Source organism: Candoia aspera, chromosome 4 (assembly GCF_035149785.1).
Source record: "Candoia aspera isolate rCanAsp1 chromosome 4, rCanAsp1.hap2, whole genome shotgun sequence".
Taxonomy (NCBI): domain Eukaryota; kingdom Metazoa; phylum Chordata; class Lepidosauria; order Squamata; family Boidae; genus Candoia; species Candoia aspera.
The window spans coordinates 16601277-16615704 of NC_086156.1; the positions used below are offsets into that span (position 1 = coordinate 16601277).

The window sequence follows — 14428 nt, forward strand, 5'->3', positions numbered from 1 at the left end:
TGTGTGTGTGTGTATCAACTGATTACACACACATCTCAGGGAGTGAGGTTTATCCTGTACACAGTCACAATAGATCTATTGTGGGACTTTTACCTGTTGGGAAATATAAATATTGAGATAAGGAAATCAACCTGTTCTTCTTTGATCTTACTGCAGACTAACTCATTACACACAAGAAGTGCAAATAATGTTTTACCTTAATGTCCTCCTCCTCCTCTGGAGTAATCTTGGAGTTTTATACGTAAACAAATTCTCTTTGTCAAAATCTGAAATAGTGGTGGAAAAAGTTATATGACATCAATAAACAGTCCGATAGTAAGGAAAAAATCTTAAATAGTTAATAGTACTTTGAGCCTTAAAAAAAGCAGTTAAATTCTAATGATTAAGTGTTCATATTTCAAAGCAGACAAGATTGAGCCGAGTGTGGGGATGAAAGACAGTAGCAACTTATGAAGTATGACATAGAACTGTAACAACTGGGAGCTGAATGCTTTTTAATCTTGTTTCACCTATGTTTTGTCTCTGTGCAAACTTGCCATGTGGCATCAGTTATTTGTAGAACTGGGGGTGGGGGGGAACCTACCTCTTCACAACAAGGAAGTCTCCTTCTCAAAAAGTACATTTTACTTCCACGAAAAATAAAATTCAAATCCCCCAAAATCATCTCTTTGGCGAATAAGCATTTTGTGCAACATTTGTTAACAAATTAACTAGCAATTTGCTGCCATTTCTTAATACAAGCAATCTGCTTGCTGGTAAGGATAGCTTTGGGAAGCAGGAATGACTACAAAGAGTTGTTGTCAGACTGCGTACCTGGTAACGCACTTTCTGTAGACTCCAGTGTCTACACTAACTTTGAAATTATCTCAGAATACCTTGCAGACTGTCTAGGACTACAGTAAATATATAAATGCACCTGAGATCCTGATAAAGTGTCTTATAGAGAGATATTTTTAGAAGGCAAGCTGTAAACAGAATTGTCAGTAGAGAAGAATATGTGAAAAAGTATGGAGGAAAAACTGCATTCCTGAAAAATGGTGCCATATGACCACCATTTTGCATTTACAGTTGGCATCAATGTCATCCATGTGATGTACACTAGAATAGCACTGCTGAATTGCTTTTACAAAGAAGCGTAGCTAAATCACCCCTCATTTTCTATCTTTCTCTACCAATTTCTGTCAGCACCTGCTCATTCAAGCATTCACACACACAGTCAAGAAACTGGAGTTCCTTGAACTGGTTTATTGAACTGGTTTATTGAAGCGTAATGCACGGTACAGAAGGCAAGCTGCGAATAAAGGCTTCCCGCCAAAAACCTACTTTAAACTACATTCCCTTAGCTAGTTCCCTTTCCTACGAAACGTGTCACTCCCCCTCCCAACCAGATGGCATTTCTATCGTATCTCAACCGCCTGTCCTTGATGTGCTTATAGCCAAAACAACCCCTTACATTCCAACTTCACAAACCCCCTTCCACCTCCTTCCCATCCTGCAACCTGTGAGAATGACACAATGGGAGATGTCCTGATAAGGGTTTCTGTGAAACCTTTGATCAGGGAATCTGACAATTTCCATGATTCTCAACTAAAAGAGAAAGACTCTAAAGAGTAAAAGTAGAGAGCCAGTTTGGTGTAGTGGTTAAGGCACTGGGCTAGAAACCAGGAGACCATGAGTTCTAGTTCTGCCTTGGGCACAAAACCAGCTGGGTGACCTTGGGCCAGTCACTCTCTCTCAGCCCTTGGAAGAAGGCAATGGCAAACCACTTCCAAAAAACCTTGCCAATAAAACTGCAGGGACTTCTCCAGGCAGGATCTAAGAATCAGACATGATCAAACAGATTAAAATAAATAAATAAATAGGGAGTAATCAATAAATTAAGGGACACGGTGGCGCTGCGGGTTCAACTGCTGAGCTGCTGAGCTTGCCAATCGGAAGGTCGGCAGTTCGAATCCACGTGAAGGGGTGAGCTCCCGTTGCTAGTCCCAGCTCCTGCCAACCTAGCAGTTCGAAAACATGCAAATGTGAGTAGATTAATAGGTACCGCTTCGGTGGGCAGGTAACAGCGTTCCGTTTAGTCATGCCGGCCACATGACCACGGAAGCGTCTACGGACAAACGCCGGCTCTTCGGCTTTGAAACAGAGATGAGCACCGCCCCCTAGAGTCGGACACGACTGGACTTAATGTCAAGGGAAACCTTTACTTTTACTAATCAATAAATTGCTATCTTTCTTCACTAGAAGAGAAAATAACCATTTTGGCAGCAAGTAACCATCTTCAGCAGGTCTTCATTTCATTTCCTGTGTATGAGATTTCCAGATTTTCCCATCACCCCGTAACAAAGAAAACACACATTATTTAAATTAAGCACTGTTATAATTCTGTTTGAAACTCAAGGCCTTTTGCTGTTTACACTTAACAGTGGCCTAATCATACCTAGGCAACATCTTTTTTCTACCACAGCCCCATAATGTTGCATGCATAACCCTTCTTCGGACGCCTTCCAAGGGCAGCCTCAAGGTGTATAATGTGTTTGGCTGCCACCCCTTACTTTAGAGCAGTGTTTCTCAACCTTGGCAACTTCAAGATGTGTAGACTTCAACTCCCAGAATTCCCCAGCCAGCATGGCTGGCTGGGGAATTCTGGGAGTTGAAGTCTACACATCTTGAAGTTGCCAAGGTTGAGAAACACTGCCTTAGAGGTAAGTTACACGACAGGCAGCAATTAGAGTTATGTGCCAGCTCAAGGAACCAGCTCAGCAGTGGGGAAAGGCCTCAGGTTCCCCTCAAAAAAGCATATTAAAAGTTATCTGTTTGGTATTGCTAAAAAGAGCAGCTGTTAATAATATTTTGTCCAGTTAAATTAAATCCAGGCATGCATAAAAATTTAAATGGTATATAGCTCAATACAAGTTCTGGAATGTAACTCTTTCCACTGTGAAAGCCTCAACGTAGGACATACAGAGGTTCTTTTCTGTCCCTGGAGGACAACTCAGGGAAGGATGAAGGAAAGTTATGCAGAAGAAAAAGGTCTATATGATTATTCTGGCACTCCATTACCCATGAAATACCAAGCCACACCGGAATGCCTGAGCACAAAATTTGGAGCATGCTTTCTAGAACAAAGTCCACAATGCTTTAATTTGCTGTAACCTCAAAGCATCCAGTAAATGAAGTTTTTAGTGATAGTGTAGTACTTTTGATAGCATGTCTTAAAAATCTCACCACCACCCCAAAAACCCCTATCACTTAAAATGACATAAACACGATGAACCAAGTTTAATGCACTTCTCTCCACAAGAGGTTTAACTGCTAATCCAAAAAGCATGTCCAGTATTTTCTCCACTGCACAGGTATTAATTGTTTATTGTTCAGACAGACTCAGAATTACAACTGTATTTATAAAACTCACTGGAAAGCAGTCTTCATATACCTGCAAAGTTCTTTGTTCATTTATTAAAGGTTTTTACATGATTTCCTGCTTCCAAGTTTGAGCTCTTCACTCTTACAATCCTATTAAAAAAAAATCTTTTTTAAGCTAGTAACCAAGCCTTCCCTTATTCTGAGCATGCCATGAAGATATGAACAGTACCATAAAAAAGCTTTAAAGGTTCCTTGGCATCAGCAAGGACTTAATTCATCTGTTAGCTCAGCTAATTACAAGATTAATACAATCTGATGTTTTAAAAAACAAAAAGGAGCATCCCTGAAGGAGCAGTAAGATGAAGTGCCAGAATGAATGCTGATAACTAAAGCAACAGAGCAAATATGTTCTGTCACTAGCAGGGGGAAAGAGAGGAGATACCTTGATAAAGCAGTTTAAATTCGGAAAGCATATAAATGACAATGAATTGCTTTTTGATGTAGCTGGAATTCTTACCGTGCTGTCCCAAGTATCTGACATTTTGCGAACAGCTGGATATCCAAGGATCTTGGAACATGGATGCTCAAAGCAAAGGCACTCAGCAAAGGAAGAAACTACAAAAACAGCTAATCCTTAGCCAGCCTCAGCTCCAGGCAGGCCTATCTTAGCAATGTCGTGTAGAGATTTTTCATAGCACAGGACTGGAGCTGTGAGGCTATTACATCCCAGGGAGTACAGTAAGTGCATAGCAATAGGCTGGAAAACCGGAACAGCTCAAAACAGTAATCACATTTCAAGCAAAAATTAAGCCCCTGAATGCTAAAACAAATTGGACAATCGTGACTGGGATGGTAATATCACAGATTTCCCGAAGTGTTAGCTAAATGAGTATTTGTATTCCAGAATTTTAAAAATATATACAATTTTTTTCCTGAGAGAAGAATGAAAAATCTTATTTTCTATAAGGCAAGTTCTAATGCAACTTCTCTACTTAACTGTGAATATATACATACACACACAGAGCACACATATATACACATGCGGGTGTGTATATGGCAGTCCTAGAGACTGCCAGGACTAGTCCTTGCGGTTTTCTTGGCAAGATTTTGGAAGTGGTTTCCCATTAACTGTCCCACAGTGATAACTTAAATAGAAAACTTTAACAGCCAACTACTCTACTCTTTGGAAAGATTTATGTTGGTAAATCATATTCATTATGCTAAAGAATTGTGTCACTAGAAAATATGCCACTAGCAAAATACTAAAAAAGCTTAAATTTATGGGCATCTGAAAAAAACGACCTATGGTTGAAAGTGGAGGAGAGATAAACAACGAAGGACTTAATAACCGCCATCCATCTGCAAAATATTTTAAATTCCAGATACATGGCATTAAGAATGCAGCTGCAAAAATTGGAGGACAGAATTAATCTGATTGCTGAATTCATTTCAAGCTTAATTTTATAAACTGCTTTCAGAGTTAAGTCTTATACTTTCCTTTTAAAAAGGAAAAAAATAACCCAGAAATATGGTTTCTTCTCATGAGAAATGAATAAATGTTTTAAGTATTTTGTATTTAAGAGTAGACTCAAATTCCAGGTACCTTATTCCAAGAAATATAGCTCTCCTTGCAGCAATTGAAAAGCAGAAGACATGCATATCTCATTCCTCTCATCATGAATTAATTTTGCAAGAGACAATCCCTCAAAACCACAAGTAATTAAGCACAGAATTCCAACTGTTTAGGTCAGACTCATCCTGGCCTTTTGAGATGTGTTAAGACTACAACTCCCAGGCCAGAATTCTCCATTTGCCATCTGAAGTGAAAAAGTGGTTCACATTCCCAAATAATCTAGGGAACAAGTTGAACTACTTTTAATAGTTCAAAAAAGTGGCAGGAGGCTTCTCCTTTTATTTACACTGCTCCAGAACAAGCTTTAATTGGTTGATTATAGAGAATGGCTGAAGCATAGGGGCAAATACTGGCCTGAAAATCTGGAGTTAGCTGGTATACATCAGAAATCTTAGTGTAGCCCTTCCTCCCAAAATCTCACTGAACCATAATTAAAACCACAGATGGTAATTGTAATAGCTGAGCTAGATACTGAATACAACAATTGTTTTCTTTTTAAACTGGTGATTCTAGAAAAGGTACCAGTTTGAATTCTTTTTCTTATTCATATAGATTAAAACAAAGAAATACAAAATGCCCAGTGCCTTATTTATGGAAGTACATCCCATATATAATATATTCCAAACATAGCTACCACATCACGTAAAGGGACTGACTTTAGGGAAGGGAAAAATCCCTAGCGGAAGGAGGTAAGTAGGTAATTTTAAGCTTTCTAGTTCAGGTGCTTAATTCAAATCCACCCCTCTCTTGTGTAATGATTAAGAACCAAGGATGAAGATGTCTCAAGGGTTCTTGCAAAGAAATAGCACATATGGAAATTCCAGGATGCAGCTGCAGCTCATTTCATGGTACTACTAAATGATCTCTTGGATATATATATATAAAACAGACTGATATTCATAAGTGCCATTTTGTCATGTGCAATTTTTTAACTGTGTAAACAGGCCTTCTACAAGCTGGTGCCCTCTAAATGGCTGAGGTTGATGGGTTCTGCAGTCCAATACATATGGAGGACATTAGGCTGAAGGGTTAATATTAGACCTATTATGCACACATACACAAATTATTTCATGTCTTCTAAAATAGCATTTGCCTCCAATTAGATATTTCTGAGTTATGGAATTAGACTGAAGTTCAAATAGGTTCCTTTTGGTCTTAGACTGAAGCTTCTAAAGAATGGGCATTTGGCAGCCAAATTACATTATCCCTAAAGGTTTCTTGCAGACATTTTGCAGGGAACTTGATTGGTTTTGACCTCCCAGTAAATTACGAAGTGAGGTGGGTAGGGAAGGCAGTAGATACCAGGTCTGCGCAAACCATTTAAAGGGTCGCATTGTGAAGTGACCTGCCTTAGAGCTTTGAGGTAGCTCGTTCTCTCCCAAAAGCTTGGCACAGCAGGTTTCTTCATGGGCTTCCCTAGGTTATCTGTAGGTGCATGCACAGACATTATCTGTTGGGATTACTTCTGAAGCAACACATCTGGAAACAACATGGAAAAGCCACTGAAACAGCTGTTTTCAAGCTTTCTAGAAAAGTAGAGAGACTTTCAAATATCTGCACAGCCCCAGTTAATACTCTGAAAGAAGCCCTTGATAAAACAGAGTGGATAAACTCAAAAACTTTTAGAGGGGCCAGGGAACCATCTCATCTACTCAAGTTTATAGTGTCAAGAAACATTTTTGCTGATACAAGTGACTCCTGTGTTGCCCACTTTGATCCGAACTGGGCAGTAGAGCACATAAATCCCAAATCCCTACAAGCAAAATCCCAGGTTCACAGTCCAATGCAGACACAGATGCTGACAGTATATTCCTTCAAAAATCAGACAGAAAAGGTGTGGTGTTGAACATCATGAAGTGCTTCAGTGGCTGAAAATGGAAATGTTGTGCAGATATCCCTATCTATTTATGTCCTGTTGAGACCAGCCCGGTCTGCTAGACTATTTTTTATCACAACTAAAGGATACAACAGATACAACTTATCAGGGCTTGCTCCTACTGAACTATGATCCAGTTCAACAATATCTGCACTCTCTTTATATGGCCTTAGTACTATACACCTTAATGTGTAGTACTAAATGACCCTGTGCAAAAGAAATGCATAACTGAGAGTTGATCACAAGTAGGGCAACTGCTTGATGATCAACAGCTCTTTCCGTAGCTATAATGAGAATGCACTACTGTAATGACAATTATTCCTCCTTGCTAACACTGTGTGCAGAATTGTTCTTCAAGATGGTAGCAGCATTTGCTTAGTGAACTCATACTAATGATCCCTACTGTACTCTAGAAATAGCTTGGTTCAGTCATCTTGACTTAGACCCTCTTATTTCACCAGGGAACGCAGCTTTGAGGCAGTGGTACCAGTTTTTCTATAGCCACCTTCCAAGTGAGAAACTTGGATGACATAGGTACTCAGAGGCCCAAAGGTGCATAAACAGTGATATTTCCCTTCCCTCCAGATGTACTAATTTAACTTGCTTTTATATTTGATTTTACAGAGCATTTTTTATAAATAAAAAAAAAACAGTTAACTGTTTTTAGAAGATACAACAGGCCCCCGAGCATGAGGAAATATTTCAAACAGCATAATGCAACTCCTAGATAAGCATGTACAATGTTTTATTCATACAGATGCCAAACCTGCTTCTCTGATGCAGAGGTATAAGTCATGATCCAATTCTACCTGGGAATGCAAACTTTAAGACAGCTAGCAATGTTCCTCTACTCATATAGAATGAATGCACATAAACACACACACACACACACACACACACACACCAAGGAGCAATGCTTATTTACACAATGACACATGAGTGTGGCAAAGGCAGGGCATGCCAGATCTAATACATCACAGAATATCCACATCAGGGTTTTTCTTTTCTACTAGGCCACTTGGCCTTTACTAGGGGGATTACAGCATGCAACCCTCAGCACAAGCTGTAGAAATTAGGGTATAATGTCACTCCAGAAAAGAAGAGGGACGAGGAAGAGGGGGACAACAGCAACAATGAGTTCTACTGGTGTCAGCCAGTGGCCTTTGCAAAACTTGAAATTTAACTACTTGTCATTCTTTGGATACAAAGAATAAGTTTGATTAATGGAAATCAAGGCTGTTTGAAAGCCACAAAAAGAGAAAATCAAGTTGGTCTCCTAAAAATATTATAATAATAATAAGCTTGTATACCGCCTGACTTTCAACAACACAAAATGATTGTGGGATGGGAAGAAAGCAAACATCCTTCTTAGTGCACTTAACGCAGAGATTTTCAAAACTGTGTAATTCAAAGAGCAGCTGCACTTAGCACCTGAAGTGCTTGAGACTCATCTACTTGACAGTGACCTCCACCAGTTATGAGTTGTGTACTTCAAGTTGCAGCAGCACATAAGAACTAATCTATACTGAGTTCATTTTAGATTGTGAATAAGGTGTCTCAGCTACTGGCCTGCCCCACTCTACCAAGAGAGCCTGGTCTGATTTAGCAATCATTGCCTTTAGCTGGTCTTTGATGCCAGCAATTTCTTTTCCTCCCCTTAACCAGGGTTAAGGGAGCAAATCCCAAAGAAAGAACATGCATTTCCTTTTCCTAAAGGAGGGACCCAAGGGCACCTGGAGTCAGTGCCTCCTAGTCATTCTGGAGGAGCATGATACCAGATTACAAACCCCAAGGCACAAATTGGCAGCCCAAATAATATAGTTTATTTAAAACACACAACACAGAAAGGCTTGTATGAGTATTACACTGAAGGAAAAGGACAATACTTCAAAGAGGTAGTATGAACAAATGAACAAGGAGTAGGCAATTCTAAGATGACAACTGGGCATCTGAAAAGGGCTAGCTAAGAAGGCAACTGGGTAAGGCTGGATTTGAGAAAACACAAAACAAACCCAAACCTTAATGGCACTGTAGTTACCACACCTAGAAATCTAGGTAGGTTATATTCCTTTCTGCATCCTAGAAGATTTCACCCTACACTGGGGGGTGGGGGAGTTGCAGTAGACCCTTTTCCTTCTGTCTCTCAGCCATTACTCCTGGAGAAAATTCAAAGCAACAAAATTCTCCAGCAAACTCATTTGTAGAGGACTGGCCCTTGGTTGTTGATTTGGCCAAGTGACTCCAACAGGCATGCCTTACAAGAAATGGAAAGGATTGGTCTACAGGTTAGTTATGAGTTGTTCTGACCTAAAAAGGAATGTCTAGAAGCTTGTGTTGCTGCAGTTGCCCGTTAGATACATAAACATGACCAAAAGATCCATCTAGTCCACCATAATTGTTAAAATGTCCAGCCCAATGCTTCCCAGAAGCTCACAAGAATGTTCACAAGATGCTACAGCTTTTCATGCTTCTCCCCCCCACCCCCATCCATAGGATTCACATGCATTCTGACAAACAAGGCCCACTTATTTTGCATGGGCTGGCTGGCAATCAGCAAAAGTTGGATATTTTTCAATCCCAACCCCAAGTGGTAACTGTGGGAGGTCATACCACAACTAAAGCATTCAATCAAATGTGGAAAAGGGAGGAATTCATTTAAAATGTAACATATATTTGGAACGTGTAAACGTGCAATAGAGTATTCCTGCTTGTTTCACTCCTCAAAAGATGATGTTTTCCTACTGAATATTATTTATGTAAGTTTCATTCTGGTATAAAGTTTCCTGACATGAGGTCATTTCTCTAGTGGGGAACATGTTTAATGCATTTTACTTTCCTTCACTCAGATCTATTACTATGCAATAATTCAAGACTGTCTTAGAGAATGTTGAAAGTTTGGGTGCACCCATTTACAACTAGAATTTTGTATTACACTAAACCATATTTGGCTGCACAGAACCAATTTCAGCTACTATTTCAAATAGGCTATTAGGTATCCCCCTGCCCCCCCACCTCAAAACAACCTGTAAACAAACCAAAAACATAAACATGACAATAATGAAAATTGAACAGGCCAAATTACTTGCACATTCATTTCTACTTTTGCTAAAAATGCACATGCATCTTTCTTCATGAAAAGAAATCTGTATGCTGTCCCCTAACATTTGCTGACCTTCAGCATTAAATCTCTAAGCATTATTTTTTTCTCTGCAAAAAAAAAAAAAAAAGATAAATTGCCCTCTTGGCCCTTCCAAAGGAGCATCTTAGATAGGAATTTTAAAAGTTTGGAGCCCATATTGAAGCTTCATCTTGCTGGCTATTAAATTGTTTCCAGTACTGCAATTGTTTTTAAGAATAAAATGTGTGTGTGTGTGTGTACACACAAACACACACAAGAGCCTCATGTAGCGCAGAGTGGCAGGCAGCAGTATTGCAACCGAAAACTCTCCCCACGACCTGAGTTCGATCCCAGCGGAAGCTGGATTCCCGGGTAGCCGGCTCAGATCGACTCAGCCTTCCATCCTTCCGAGGTCAGTAAAATGAGTACCCGGCTTGCTGGGGGAAAGGTAATTACGACTGGGGAAGGCAATGTGTGTACACACACATATAGAGGCATGTGAATGACATCTGGCGTGGCAGAGGACTTGGGCCTACACAAAGTTTAATATTGAGAATTCAGTGTATATCAGTTACTTCTGGATTCAATATGGATCAGGCAACTATGGTATTAATGTATTGCCATCAGTGGGGTTTGAGGAATTATGTGTTTGACAAACCACTGCAGATATGTATGCTGAGAAAATAAATGGGTATTTTTAAAAAAGAAGGAAACTGACTTGTGTTTCTTTCAACACTGAGTTGAGGATCAAAGCTACTGTATTTTCATCCTAATCTTCCATCTGAAGATGATTCCACATTCATCTTCATACAGTATTGTAGAAATAAAGCAAACCTTTGTACTGGCTGACATCTTAAGACATTTCATTTGCTGTGCAAAGAAGTTATATGTCCTAAATTTGTTTTTGGAGTAGAAGGGTTTTTTTTGGGGGGGGGAGGTAAAAGTAGGGGTCATAATTTTAGTTATAGAACTAAAAGCCTCAGGTTCAAACTCTGACATTTGCTAGAGGAGTTGGGAAAGATTCTTGCCGGAAATCCTGGAGAGATACTGTTAAGCCATCCCATACAACAGTAAGCTACCAAGAGTTGACAGAAGGCAAGTTGTTAAGGCCCTACAATGCCCTTAAGTATTACTTGCTGAGTATGAAGGAAAAAACATAAAGGTCAAATTGCAATTATTTGAGGGTGCTTTCTGCCCACACTTCTGCCTTGCAAGGAGAGGAAGCTCTATCCTACAGAAGTGTGTTATATATCAGTTGCACCGTGAGCCATTGGTCAGATTCCTACAAGCAGAATGAACAGAATAATTCATGTTTCCCAAATTAACCCATTCAGTGGGCACAACTTTATACCAGTGCAAGCCCTGGGCATCCACTTAATTTGGACAGATCACCTGCCATATTGCTGTTTCACCCATGGTTTTGCACTATTTATTTGCATGGTCTCGGACTGTTGTACCAGTGCAATCCTGCATTCTTGGCATAATTTTTGTATTTGTTTCGAACCTGATTCTGCCTACTTTGTTTTTTAAGCTGTTTAAATTATCAGTTTTTTAGTTAATGACCATAACCTAAAAGCCTGTTTTCCATTCTCTTGCTTCCACATATCTATTTTCAAGTTGCAATTATTATATTTATGATGAGCTAAAATAGGAATATGAAACTTTTTAATACAGAATTCCAGGTTTGGGGTTGGGGGATACCATAAATCAGTAAATATTTACAAATTAACAAAGACAATAAAAGAAATCCATCAATACTGTTAGCAAAACTATTACAGTAATGGAAAACTGCATATGATATAGGCTTTGATGTTCAAGGTAAAGAAAAAGAAAAGCCCTCTGCCTTTTCTATTCCTTTCTTAATTCAAGAGCTATTTGGATGAATCTTTTCACTACAGTTTATGATGCACGCACAGTGCAATTCCGTGTTTAATGAAAATAGAAGTGGAAATAAATCTCAGCACTGTGATTGTCTTTCGACTGGGCTACATCCCTTAGGGGTTGGTCGTATCTCCCTCTCTCAGATGGATGCTCAGCTTGCCATATAGTCAATTCTGTCCCCAGACATCATTCCCAGCTGCTTACCTAATAAGGCAATGTGTGAGCTGACTGGCTGGCTTATAGGTCATGCAATGTTTACCTCACAAGAAACTGACATCCTACCTTTTGGCAGACAGAGGGTGCTCAGCTATCCATTCTCAACAGTCATAGAGCATTTTCTGTCAAGTCACAGGAAATCTTCAGCTTAACAATGTGTGCTAGCAGCAAAGGGGAAAAGGGTGGACTCACTGTGCAATCCTACTGTGAAACAATGCAATTGTTTAAGGGGATGACACGTGATTGCAAATACATTAATGTTCAGAATAAATGCTCTTCAAAAACTCATTCCCCCGTAGTTATTTTCTCTCCCCTTTAAAATATTTTCAACAGTGCAGTGGTTTAAAATGTGCAAAGGCATTGGCTATTTATTTAGAAGTGGATCCAATGGTTGCATTTTTATGTATATGTATAAACTAAAACTGGAATATACCAAGGGCAAAATTAACAAGGTGAAAGTAATACTGAAATAGCAATTATATTGCATCTGCTATGAAAACTGTCCAAAAATCTTATAATCAACAGCAGGAATGTCTTTAAAGAGTTTCAGTGCTGCGGCTGCATTGGCTCTCAATAGTATTGGTACTGAGTTTATTCTATTCTAGCTTGCTGTAGTGGTTCTTGTTCAAAACAGCTGATGAGGCTAAGATAATATATAATAAACCCATAAAGAACATTGTGATAATTTAGCAGTCCCCAAAAGTTCTTTAGTAGGACTATTAGTTTAATTGTGGCCTCTTATAGGGCAACTGGATAAGGGTGTTATACATCTGCATGTATCGGGACAGACAGCCCTTTGAGGGCCAAGAAAACATAATCACATTTGTTGTATAAAGATAAGTTTATTAAAATAGCCACTCTTTCCACTCTAACCCAACTCTGATTTCATCTCCTCCAGGTCTACCACATGGCTTTTCAGCTAAGGCTCAGCTTCTCTCATTAGCTTACCTAGAATATGACTGCTCCCAAAGCCATTTTAATTCTGCCAGCTGTCGTCATCCTAAAAACTACTAGTGGCTTCTCTGCAAGATCAGCAGTGAGAACATTCAATATATTTAGGATGGAGTAATGGCAAAAGCAGTTCAGCTTACTATATTTGCCAGCAGTATGTCCTCCAGCAATTGTTAAAGAATAGGTCCAGATATTTTTCAGCACTCATCCTTACACTCTGCTTCCTTCTTCCTTTTAGAGACCAATTAGGCCCTACTCAGATTTGTTCATTAAAATTGCTGGGCGGTGGTGGAAGGAATTTTAACAACCCATTCTACTCTGTTCCATTCCCACCAGCAACTTGATGGCCAATCATCTAACAGTTGGGCACTATTCATAATCCTGTCCTTTTTACACACGTACAAAACTCGAATGCCATTCTAAAAATTTTCTTGATTATACCTGGGATCTATATATTTCTTTTAAACAAAAATATTTTATCTCGGTTGAACACACTTGAATCAGGCCGTTGCTTACAGTGTAAATGAAAGAGCTTAGACATTGAGACAGTCTGAGGTAATAAATGCAGGGATACTTATTAAAGAGATTTAATACATCTAAAAAGTCTTCATAACATCACAAAGATGAATAGCTGCAAAAAGGATTTGGTGGTAGAGACAGTAATTCCCATTCTAATCCTTGCTTTTTCAACTTGTTAGCCTTTGGAAACATTTTTTTGGCACAAACACCGCATGGTAAATGATTCATATCAAGAATGTACAGGTTCAGTGGAGTAGGGAATCCAGCAGTAGCTACTGTGGTAGTGGTGGCCATACCCTCAAAGAAAATCCAAAATGCATCATCTCAGACATGCACAACAAACAGCAGAACACAGTATAATGCCTGATTTATTACAATATCTTAACAGCCAGAGAACAGTAAGCTGGCAAAAAAACAAGGTAGCGATCATAATGTTGGACCCATACTACCTGATTTTGAACCTAGGATCCACAGTTATGTTATTTGAGTGACCACAGGCCAGTCTTTGACCCTAATCTGATAGAGATAAAGTATATCTCAAAGAGATGGTAATACATATTTCCGTATGCCATTCTGAGCCCAACAGAGGACCACAAAGAGTACCATGTACAAGAATTTGTATACTCTCCCTTTTATAACAATTGGTCAGTGATTGTAACATACTGTAGGACAATTATATTACTTTCAAATCCAGCTCTAAAGACAGCTAAAAGATACGGAAACAACAGAGAAGTGAAACAATACAGTGAAATCCATAGGAAAGAATCTAAATTAGGATACAAATACTAGAAAAAAAATCAAATTTTAAAATATATATAGGAAGTATACCACTGCCAACATACATGACTGATTTGTGACTTCTTCTTTAACT

The 14428-nt window shown here is 39.1% G+C and overlaps 1 protein-coding gene across 8 annotated transcripts in view; it reads right to left on the reverse strand.

Annotated features, from left to right (window-relative positions):
• The window catches only part of SVIL (supervillin), a 100636-nt gene that overhangs the window by 65005 nt on the left and 21203 nt on the right, over nucleotides 1–14428 (reverse strand). For all 8 annotated transcript variants that reach the window (XM_063303466.1, XM_063303465.1, XM_063303464.1 and 5 more), the window contains exon 2: nucleotides 197–266. In XM_063303466.1, coding sequence (XP_063159536.1) covers nucleotides 197–266 — 70 coding nt within the window. The remainder of the gene's footprint in view (nucleotides 1–196; nucleotides 267–14428) is intronic.